Here is a 12,204-nt window from a genome sequence, read left to right as displayed (position 1 = left end):
CAGAGAAATTATAAAGGGGGTTCTTTCTGCATTCATTCTCCCCCAGGTATAGCCATGAGAGAGCTCACAGATAAATATTATTGTATGCCCATCAGTAAGGAACCTACAAAATTTCTCCTTATTCAGCCTGATAACCATAGTAACCTGCGAGAAGATAAAATGAAACCCGAGTCTACGAAAAGACTCAATAAGGGCCCTTTCTTCCCCTTGAAATATTTCTATATTCCTAATTCTCCATAGATGCCAAAGAATTTCACAAGATAACACATTCCAAAATAGATTAGTGTCTTTCTTAATGCCTTTAATAAATCCAGTAACAACATCAAGTATGTTAATATACATCGGTTTAATCAAACAAAAAATAAGCCAAACTTCCTTACTAATAATACAGTCAAAGAAGATATGTCTACTGGAATCCTAAACTTTACAAATATTATAAAGATCTTCTTTACTATAATCAAATCTAATAGGCAATTTATCAAGCATTAACAACCATCTAAAAGTTTTCTTTTTAGGAGCCAGAGGAGAGCTCCAAAGAGCCTTAAATATTTTGCCCCATTGAGCAGGTGATAATTCCGAGTACCAAATAATATTAACATGATTAAGAATATCAACATTATATGATATAGTTTTATAGATAGAAATTAATTTCACATTACAGAGTGGGCTGCCATCAGCCCATGAGAAGGATACAAACCTGTCTTCATTCACATTGCATCTTTTAGGAAGCTGCAAGAGATCACATGCATTGTACATAATGTCTTATGGTCTTTTATTAGACAAAGGAAGCTGATATTTGCTGGAAAGACCATCCCATGAGATGAGAGCACCATTAACAATAATATCTTTAAGACAACAAATACCTTTGTTGGCCCATTTCTTGGCCGAACATCCTTGAGTGAGATCGAGGGGTTTACCATTGTGGGCTAAGTTCCACCAGATTGATCATTCCCCACAGACTTGGTTATCGGGACTGATCCAATTTTTGCGAATACTAAACCTAACGCTCTCCCATGCCTTCCAAATAGATTTAAAGACAGCAGAGCCTGTGGTATAGACTGAGAAGGTTCCAGCTAAAAGGTCACTAATAGGAAGGGATTTCCAGGATTTAGCCTTCTTGGGAACACCCAGTCTGACGTTGTTCCGAATGAGTACTTTCCAAGGTTCATTGCCTTCCAATGAATGGAAGATCCATTTAGCAACAAGTGCAGTCCCTTGCACTTTAAGATCCTAAACATCTAGTCCTCCAATAGTCTTGTCCATACAACAGCAATTCCATTTGACTGAGTGAGGTTTTCTTTGACCTCTACCATCGGACCACAAAAAATATCTGATTATCTTCTACAACTCATTGATTTGATAATTAGTAAACATCCATACAGAGGCATAGTAGATACTATAGGCTAACATAATCTTTTGCCAAACTTGTACTCTCCCGGCCAGCGAGAGGTAGTGTTTGTTCAATTTGGTAAGTTTGCTGTCAATCTTGACCTTAATCCATACCCACATATCTTTGAGGCAAGGAGAGATTGTGAAAGGAATCCCGAGGTATCTGAAAATTGTGTTAGGTCCTCCCCATTGAAACCCATAGGTGGAGAGACAATTTGGTGGCCCCTCAGACTAACTGAGTATAGTAGATTTGGTTTGGGAAATCTTTTCCCCTGAAGCATCACAGAACAAGGTGAGGTTGGGAGATAAAGCACTCAAGTTTTCCTTGGACAGTTCAAAGAAAAGTGTAGTGTCATCTGCAAACTGAATGTTAAGCAATTTAGAATTATTCAAAAGGGAGATCCCTCTAACCCTCGGGGAGAGAGAGTTATCCCTGAGAAGGTAAAACAGAGCGTCAGAGGATATTACAAAGAGAGTAGGGGATAGTGGGCACCATTGCCGAATAGATCTACTAAGCTTGAAGGGCTACAAGATCAACCCATTAACTTCTACCTGGGAATGAGCATCCCTAAGGAGTACCTGAACATATTGAGAGAAAACCTCAGGGAAACCAAAAGATTTAAGCATCATGGAAATAAAGATCCATTCAATCCTATCGTAAGCCTTTCCAAAGTCCAATAGAAACATGACCACCTTTTGATCCGAAAGTCTAGCCAACTCCATAGCCTCACAACTGGTAATGAGGTTCTCCAAGGTGTATCTCCCTTTAATAAATGCAGTCTGAGTGATACAAATAAACTTAGGAAGGATATTTTCAAGTCTAATAGCAATCATCTTCGCAAGGATCTTAAAGGATACATTAAGTAGTGTAATAGGACGCGACTTTTTGATAAGAGCCTTCTCCCCTTCTTTAGACAAGTTTGATATGGCCTCTATTAATGTCAGCACCCAGAGACCCTGTCTTAGTAGATTCCTTATATACCTCTAGTAAGTTATCCACAATCCAGCTAATATTAGCCTTATAGAACTCATTGGTAAGCCCATCCGGACCGAGGGCTTTACCATTATGCAAATATTTGATGGCTCCTTTTATTTCCTCACCGGAGAGAGGCCTACTAAGAGTCTTACCCTCTTGAAGAGAGAGAAGCTTGGGGAAAAGAGTCCGACATTTGTCTTTAGCAAGCATGGATGCAGGAGAATCCTCTTAGGAGAACAACATCTTGTAAAAGAAAGAGTTCATCCATGATCTCTTATTATTCAGAGACTTCCCTGCTGTCCACCCACAACATTTCTATCTTCTCCTTGAACTGTTTTTGGTTAACAAGGTTGAAGAAGAATTTACATCCTTTATCTCCTTGAGACAACCACAACATCCTACCTCTAGTCCTGGCTACCATGGCTCTAACATGCTGAAATTTCTCGAGTTTATCTCTAGCCACTCCCACCAAGTGGGTAAGATGTGAACTGTTGGGGTCTCTTTGAATGTCTTACTCTGCCTTATGCATATCAAAGGAGAGGATAAGCTCCATCTGTCTAGCATCCTTGGCCTACTTCTTACCAATGGTACAAAGAACCTTCTGCTAGTCAGACATTGAGGTATTCCACCTATTAATATTAGAGATATCTTGAGAATCCCATTTATTGAACAATCTTACAATATGAATAGCACCCAAAACATCATGGTCCTACAATAATTTACTGTTAAGGATGAATTTGCCACCACTTTTGTTATCCGTCTTGTTAGAACTTCTGAAAACAATATTGGCAAAAATGGGGTGAGGGTCAGATACAGAAGAAGGCCTCACAATCATCGGGCACCCTTGTTGATCCGGGACAAAGGATAAGGCATCCTTGTTGGTTTAGAATCTGTCCAATCTAGAGAAAATCCCGTTTCTAGCTTTTTGATAATTGCACCAGGTAAACCATATTCCCTTATAGGGTTGTTTTAAACCTTCCAAGGGGTCAAAGAGTCTCTTAATGCTTTTCAGTCTTACCCAATCTAACTTCTCTTCCCCTTTCCACTCAACATTGGCTCCCCCTAACTTATCTTCCTTGTGTTCAACCATGTTAAAGTTTCCCCCAAGGACCTAGGGGATATCTGGAAGTGATGCAAGCCATTTCCAGAGGTCAGATCTATCCCTATAATCATTGAGAGTGTACATAGTGCAAAGCCCAAAGGAAGAGTCACCATGCTCAAAGGTGATCCATACAACCCTATTGCAGGAAGAAATTATGCTAGAGTCTTAGTTCTCATAGTAGTTGGTTTGAGCTTTGCTCCCCATTATCAAAACTACAGCTTCTCTTTAATATTATCCATTTCCTATTATATCAAATTATATACATGCCTAATGCATTGTCCCAAAGAAAGCAAGAATTAATTACTAAACCACTCCCATTTGACTCCCATTTGGCAAGAATTAAGATCCTAAAGGCCTAGTCCTCCAATAGTCTTTTCCATACAAAACCACTCCCATTTGACTGAGTGTTCTTTTCTTTGACCTCTACCATCGGACCACAAAAAATCTCTGATTATCTTCTGCAACTCGTTGATTTGATAATTACTAAACATCCATACAGAGGCATAGTAGATACTATAGGATGACATAATCTTTTGACAAACTTGTACTGTCCCAGCCAGTGAGAGGTACTGTTTGTTCCATTTGGTAAGTTTGGTGTCAATCTTGCCCTTAATCCACACCCACATATCTTTGAGGCAAGGAGAAATTGCGAAAGAAATCCCCAAGTATCTGAAAATTGTGTGAGGTCATCCCCTTTGAAACCCATAGGTGGAGAGCCAATTTGGTGGTCACTTAGACTAATTGAGTATAGTAGATTTGGTTTGGGAAATCTTTGCCCGTGAAGCATCACAAAACAAGGTGAGCTTGGGAGATAAAGCACTCAAGTTTTCCTAGGAAAGTTCAAAGAAAAGTGCAGAGTCATCTGCAAACTGAATGTTAATCAATTTAGACTTATTCGAAAGGGAGATCCCTCTAACCCTTGGGGAGAGAGAGTTATCCCTAAGAAGGTAAAATAGAGCATCAGAGGCCATTACAAAGAGAGCAAGGGATAGAGGGTACCCTTGTCAAATAGATGTACTAAGCTTGAAGGGCTATGAGATCAACCCTTTAACTTCTACCTGGGAATGAGCATCCCTAAGGAGTACCTGAACATATTGAGAGAAAACCTCACGGAAACCAAAATCTTTAAGCATCATGGAAATAAAGCTCCATTCAATCCTATCGTAAGCCTTTCCAAAGTCCAAAAGAAAAATGGCCACCTTTTGATCCGAAAGTCTAGCCCACTCCATAGCCTCCCAACTAGTAATGAGGTTCTCCAAGGTGTATCTCCCTTTAATAAATGCAGTCTGAGTGATACAAACAAACTCAGGAAGGATATTTTCAAGTCTAATAGCAATCATCTTCATAAGGATCTTATAGGATACATTAAGTAGTGTAATAGGATGCAAATTTTTGATAAGAGCCTTGTCCCCTTCTTTAGATAAGTTTGATAAGGCCTCTATTAATGTCAGCACCCAGAGACCCTGTCTTAGTAGCTTCCTTATATACCTCTAGTAAGTCATCCACAATCCAGCTAATATTAGCCTTATAGAACTCATTGGTAAGCCCATCCGGACCGAGGGCTTTATCATTATCCAAATATTTGATGGCTCCTTTGATCTCCTCAACCGAGAAAGGCCTACTAAAAATCTTACCTTCTTGAAGAGAGAGAAGCTTAGGTAAAAGAGTCCAACATTGGTCTCTAGCAAGCATGGATGCGGGAGAATCCTCTGAGGAGAACAATATCTTGTATAGAAAAGAATTCATCCATGATCTCTTCTTCTTGAGAGACTTCCCTGCTGACCACCCACAACTTTTCTATATTCTCCTTGAACTGTTTCTGGTTAAGAAGGTTGAAGAAGAATTTAGATCCTTTATCTCCTTGAGACAACCACGACATCCTACCTCTAGTCCTGGCTCCCATGGCTCGAACATGCTGAAGTTTCCCGAGTTTATCTCTAGCCACAACCACCAAGTGGGTAAGATGTGAACTGTTGGGGTCTCTTTGAATGTCTTACTCTGCCTTATGCATATTAGAGGAGAGGATTAGCTCCAGCTGTCTAGCATCCTTGGCCTTTTCTTACCAATGGTACAAAGAACCTTCTGCTAGTTAGACACCGAGGTATTCCAACTAGTAATATTAGAGATATCTTGAGAATCGCATTTATTGAACAATCTCGCAATATGAATGGTAGCCGAAACATCATGGTATTGTAATAATTTACTGTTAAGGATGAATTTGCCACCACTTTTGTTATCCGTCTTGTTAGAAATTTTGAAGACAAGATTGGCAAAAATGGGGTGATGGCCAGATAGGGAAGAAGGCCTCACAATCATCGGGCACCCTTGTTGATCCAGGACAAAGGATAAGGCATCCTTGTCGGTGTAGAATCTGTCCAATCTAGAGAAAATCCCGTTTCCAGCTTTTTGATAATTGCACCACGTAAACCATATGCCCTTATACGCTTGTTTTAAACCTTCCAAGGGGTCAAAGAGTCTCTTAATGCTTTTCAATCATACCCAATCTAACTTCTCTTCCTCTTTTCACTCAACATTGGCCCCCCCTAACTTATCTTCCTTGTGTTCAACCATGTTAAAGTCTTCCCCAAGGATCCAAGGGATATCTGGAAGGGATGCAAGCCATTGCCAGAGGTCAGATCTATCCCTATAAACATTGGGAGTGTACATAGTGCAGAGCCCAAAGGAAGAATCACCATGCTCAAAGATGACCCATACAACCCTATTGCAGGAAGAAATTATGCTAGAGTCTTAGTTCTCATAGTAGTTCTGGTTTGAGCTTTGCTCCCCAATATCAAAACTATAGCTTCTCTTTAATATTATCCATTTCCTATTAAATCAAATTATATACACGCCTAATGCATTGTCCCAAAGAAAGCAATAATTAAAAAATTCATGTTTCAACAATCACCTTTGTATGATCTTTTAATCAGTTGTTTTTTAAATCTAATAATATTCTAAAAGATATTAGAAATTTCAACCACTTTATTGCGGGTATTCACTAAAAGAATTCAAATTGGTTGAATATTATAGACAATAATGTCACACAAAATATAATAATGTTAATTAGACTAATAATTTAATTTTATTTGTAGAAGATTTTGATTCATTATATTTTTAATCATTTAAGGAATTTTTTATGACTTATTCTATTAATGATATAATTGTCTTCATTTTCAATGCTACTTATTGAATGCACTTTGTCTTATTTAAATACATATAATTAAAATATTTATAAATTTAAATTATTATTTGAATTTTCTTTACGAAATAAAATGAATCTATAAAGTAAATAATACATGGGATAATTAATTTGAAGCACAATGAAAATTTGGTAGGATGGATTCGTTCTTTGATTTGCAATTTTTTTTACAAGAACACTAATATGATCAAATCGAGGTTATGCACGATCTACTACTGTATTTATATCTAGAATATGTTGGAATGAAGGAACATTGAGGGGGGAGCGGGTGGGTGGATCAGTGTTCTGCAAACTTTGATATTATTAATCTGTTCCTTTAACCATTTAATGCATTTAATCAAAATAAACATGCAAGAACATAAAATGAACAAACACAACACCATAGTACAAGGATTTTATATGTGGAAGCCGTGTTAGGGGAAAATCCACGGTAGGGATGAACCCACAAAATGAGTATACTCAAATAAAGGTTTCACAATGGCAATGCACATGCATTTAGGCATACTGCTTAGAGCTCACTTCTCAAAAGGAGGGTCATTGCCTAAAAAATCATTAACAAAAGATAACTGAAATGTCCGAACTGAAGAACAACATCTACAAATTCCCAAGTAGAGTTTCGTTTAATTACGAAACACTGATTTCTTACACTTTATCTCTTACTTCTCTGTCAGGTTGTTCATCTATGAATTTGAAGCATAGATATCTATCCCGCGCATGTGAAACTGCGCACAATCGATCACCAACACCTTTTTTTATGCTTAAAATGATTAAAAACATTGATTATATATATCCGCAACATGAAATCATATCCATCGCTAGTTAGCTCAAGAACACTTAGAATATTATTGAAATGTGTATGAACTGTGGAGTACATTCGAGCACAAATAGTAATGCGGACCAAAACAATTGCTCACACGTTATCAAAACTGTCGGCTAAACCTCTCGGATCACAAAACCAATCACCGAAACCGCTCGATCAAATCTGCACAACGATCAACTACACAAGTCGGCTTGTCCTAGACTGACGGACCGGAACCCGGTACTCAGAGGCTTGCATAATGCACACCAATCACCACCAGAGACCAAAACTCTGGAATAATATGTTCCAGACATCCATCTACCTTCCTTCAGATCCACAACATAAAATGGTAACCTGAAATGAAATCCCGACATAAATATTGAACACTGTCAGATGCTTTGTCCTAGGCTTGCCGAACTTAAGCAAATTACCAATAAAACTTCCGATATGATCAAATGAAGTTATGCGAATGGGATCACGGACTTGGGTTGCCATCAGTGACAACACCTGATAACCTGTGCAGTGTCCCTTGCAAATAGAATATGTATTTGGTATTTACCAATAAATAGTAATTCTTGGTCAGTGCTAATAAGAAAAATAAAGGTCTTGCATTTGAATATGTATGGTTTTAAACAAAAAAGAACAAAGTACTTCTTGCATCATCAATTTTAGATTATATTTAACGAGATGACTTTTGTAAAGGAGAAAGAAAAAAAAACTGGAAGACATAAGCCTATAATTAAATTAAATTTGGCACAAATTTTACAGCACATTTGAGATTTAATTTGTAACGTATTTTGAAAGGAAGTAAATACCTTATAAAATCTGGAGGAGTAAGTCCATAAGATGCTCCTAAAAGAAGATCGTGCAAAAACTATTTGATATCTTCCGGTTTATGTTCAATAGTTTTAAAAGGGAGCATCGTTACATGTTTCATTAGAAAGATAAGCCTAAAACCAATGCAATTAATTTTATTATCGCATTATGACAACAACTTGCCAATTATTTGGCATGTAAATGGTAATGAAAAATCTATCCCACAATGCGAGTGTGTCTTGAAATGTTTGCAAGATCGCATTTTCTTGTTGAGAGGCAAAGTTGAAATGAACTCATCTTTAAGTCCTTTTTTCATTTGAAGCAAACATAAAGTGAGTGTGTTGGAGCACACTTAGGTTATAACTCACTCATGTTATAATTCACTCAAATGATTATGCACTTGCGTTATGTTTATTAGGGTACGAAGAAATGGCATGGTAACCTTTTAGTTACCCATCTTTTTGAAATTACCCATTACATGTAAGGGATGTAAATCACTATTTGTATTATTCGTGTTAACTTTTCCCTAGTGAAAATGTTTAATTGATCTTGTATTGTGTCATTCACTTGGTATAAGATATGAAGCTGCATGGTATCGTATTCTCATGTTGTAAGCACAACTTGAATCATTAATATACATTGAATTATATATATTTAAAGAGGTTCATATTTTTTTAGATAGTTAAAATTCCCTTGCACATTTCAACCTAACATTTCTCACAATTTCATCAATTCACATCATAATCCTTTACCAGATATTCACTAACTAACGAAAAACAATATTTAATTCTTTAGACCATCTTTCCTCACATATTAATTAGGAAAATCATACTTGTTTAATTAATTGAGATAGCTCCCCATCATAATTAGTTAATTAAATCATGTTTAAATGTTTACATTAACATTCCTTCATCACTAAGTAATTAGATGATTTATTCTATCTATTTAATTAGGGTAAGGCGCGTTCATCTCCTCATTTTAAGAATAAAATAATGCATTTCTACCTCAACACTGAAATGCAAAACACAATCTTTCACACATCCACACTCAATTCAAGTTCAATATTGATTATCCTCCTGTGAGGGACCCAGACGTGTGTAAATGTCCTCTCTCCATGCGAGACAAGTTTATCTCAACCCTTCATTTCACGATTTGATCGCCTTCATCCAATTACATTCTCTTCGGGCCTCAACTTTATTGCATCTCATTTCGCAATTACAATAAAGCTATTATCACTTACATTCACTTGATCTAATCATATACTCCATATTTGAATACTACTTATCCTTTCCCACATACAAGAAAATCCTAGACTCCAATCTAAGACATGATCTCTACCATCCATATCTTGACAAACTATCCAAATCTAGAGGTGCTTCAAAGATCGTTATTTTACTTGTCTATGGTCAAACAAGGTGGCATACATATCAACATTTTCATTATAACTAGGGATTGAGTATCTTCGGATTCTCAAATGAATGTAAAAGATAAATTAATTAATTAAATTCATTAGTGTGTAAAATAATACATCTAACTTCTCGAACTCTCATCATATTAATTGATATCTACTCATCTATTGTACCATTTTAAAAACGGAAAACTTAGTAATAACCATTGATATATTAAAGATTAGACATGGTCTCTATATTTTATTTTAAATTTTCTTTAATACATATTATAATTATTTAAATTTAAATTACTTATTATAAATAATTGAAATGCAAATGGAAAGAAATTGCCATGTTCATAGATAATATTCATTTGCTTGCCTACGCACATCTGAAGATATTCATTGTCCAGCTACAACATCGTATGAATTCTAATGAGAGTGGAGCGAGGAAGCTTCCAGAACAATAGTAAAACATTCAAAACGTGTGATGAGGATCCGCTCAATGTGATAAAGTGAGTCGGTAGGTACCTAGTAAAGTCCAAATGCTTTGGTAATTTTAACTGGTTTGTTGTTGTGGCGAATCTTTTGTTTTCTGTGCCTGCTTCGAAAGTCAGTCAATGAGAAAGGGCACGTTACTTTGACTAAACAATCAAAATCAGTTCACAAGAAAGATTAGTAATAGAGCTCTTGCAATTCACTCTATAAATACCATACATACATCTTCTCATACACAACACCACACCGAACGAACGAAGGCAAGCATTTCGAAGAAGAGTTTTTGTAGAAATCTTGAGATAAAGAGAAGAGAAGAGAAGATGGTGGCAGGAAGTTTCAGCATTGAAATAGAGTCTCCAGTGGAGGCAAAAAGGCTGTGGAAAGCAACTGTGGACACCCACAACTTATTGCCAAAGCAAGCACCAGGCCTCATATCGGGCATCACACTTGTTCAAGGTGATGGAGGAGTTGGTACCATTCGACACGTTAATTTCACTCCTGGTAAGTAACATTTAGGTTTGGTTTCACTATTCTAAACTTGCATCATGTTTAAGTTGTACGTCCCATTTTAACAGCTGAAGATATTGTTTTTCGATGAAGTTTTGAATCATAAGAACCAGAGACATTGTTACTAATAATACGATATGAAATTGTAATTGCTATTGCAGCCAACAAAGATTTTAGCTATATGAAAGAGAAAGTGGACTTAGTTGACGAGGCCAACCTGGTTTATGGTTACAGCCTTGTGGAAGGAGGAATGTTGGGGGAAAAGGTAGCGTCAGTAAGCCACAAGATTAAATACACCCCTAAACCAGGGGGTAATGGTGGATGCATTACCACATTTACCTGCAACTACGATAGCCTACCTGGTGTTCCCCAGGATGAAGCCAAAATTGAGGAGATCAAGGCCAACAACACTGGTTTGTTCAAGCAGGTGGAGGAATATCTTATCGCCAATCCCACTTTATACTGCTAAATGGAGTATCAAGATCTCAATGGCAGCAGTGTCAGTGTCACTTAATAATATCTCACACTGATGATGATAACAGGGAGGGTTGCACTATTTGTCAATGGCAGTTGTGCCACTTAGATATACTTCAATAGGAAGATGTATGTCCTAGGCCTGTTAGCTGGGTCTAACTGTAAAGCTTTCTCACTTTCTCAATGTTGGCTTAGATTTTGGGTTTCCAATTTCAGCCTCCTCGCAATTGATTAGAAAAAAAACTTTGTGTTTTTGCTGTAATAATGAGCTAAAGGTCGATGCTTTCTTTTAAGTGTTCAATTATGGTTTTACAATTTTGAAATAACTGTCAATCGAGCACTGTCATGGAGGTTAACTACCTTTCGATATAGAATGGAATGGTGATTTCTTCTCTGCTATTTTCATGGAAGCTTCTTTCCGGTAGAGATGCATTGTCCTTCTTTATTAAAATGCAGATTGTCTTGTGGGATTGTATTTTATTTGCTTCTCGACGAAAAATTGAACATAGAATTTTTGTTATCATTGTATAAAAGTGTTAATTGTTCATTGATGTTTTGTATCTATATTTGAAAATTGCCTCAACATACATACCTACATAAACATGAGAAATCTTAACACTAGTGTGATGTTTGATTTGCAAAACTAATTCCACAAAGATAAAATGTTCAGTTCTCTTCATTGATAGATGAAGAAAAAACCATGCAAAGTTGTTAAATATTTCATTCATCTGTAAGGAATTTACGCAAAGGCTTTCTCTGTAAAAGTTTTGGAACCTTTGTTTTCCATTGTATAGATCTTTCTAATACACTCTTTGACAATAGCTCCTGCAACTAAAAGAAAATATAGCCAAAATTAAAACATTTATTTTCTATACCACATAATCATGAATAGTTTCTCGTACATAGAATTTTTGTTACCATTATATAAATAATTAACTGTTCGCACTATAATAATATTCTACCCAACCTTTGAGCATGCGTTATTATTAATACACACGTCAGAATTGATTTGTGAATTCATTACAATACTTTGGAATCATTGATATTTTTTAATCTA

The 12,204-nt window shown here is 36.5% G+C and overlaps 1 protein-coding gene across 1 annotated transcript; it reads left to right on the top strand.

Annotated features, from left to right (window-relative positions):
- Positions 1-10,420: 10,420 nt before the first annotated feature.
- LOC131858210 (pathogenesis-related protein 1-like) lies at positions 10,421-11,448 on the top strand. The gene is made up of 2 exons (XM_059211344.1): positions 10,421-10,667; positions 10,835-11,448. The coding sequence occupies exons 1-2, from the start codon at positions 10,487-10,489 to the stop codon at positions 11,140-11,142; spliced, it is 489 nt and encodes a 162-aa protein (XP_059067327.1). The 5' UTR covers positions 10,421-10,486; the 3' UTR covers positions 11,143-11,448.
- Positions 11,449-12,204: the final 756 nt, after the last annotated feature.

Source organism: Cryptomeria japonica, chromosome 9, assembly GCF_030272615.1.
Source record: "Cryptomeria japonica chromosome 9, Sugi_1.0, whole genome shotgun sequence".
In the NCBI taxonomy this organism is placed as follows: Eukaryota; Viridiplantae; Streptophyta; class Pinopsida; order Cupressales; family Cupressaceae; genus Cryptomeria; species Cryptomeria japonica.
Note: the sequence above shows the minus strand (reverse complement) of the source record. Positions and strands in the feature narration are given on the sequence as shown.

Coding starts and splice junctions, on each gene's coding strand:
- LOC131858210 (XM_059211344.1), top strand. CDS start 10,487: ATGGTGGCAGGAAGTTTCAGCATTGAAATAGAGTCTCCAGTGGAGGCA. Junction 10,668..10,834: donor ACACGTTAATTTCACTCCTG/GTAAGTAACATT, acceptor TTGCTATTGCAG/CCAACAAAGATTTTAGCTAT.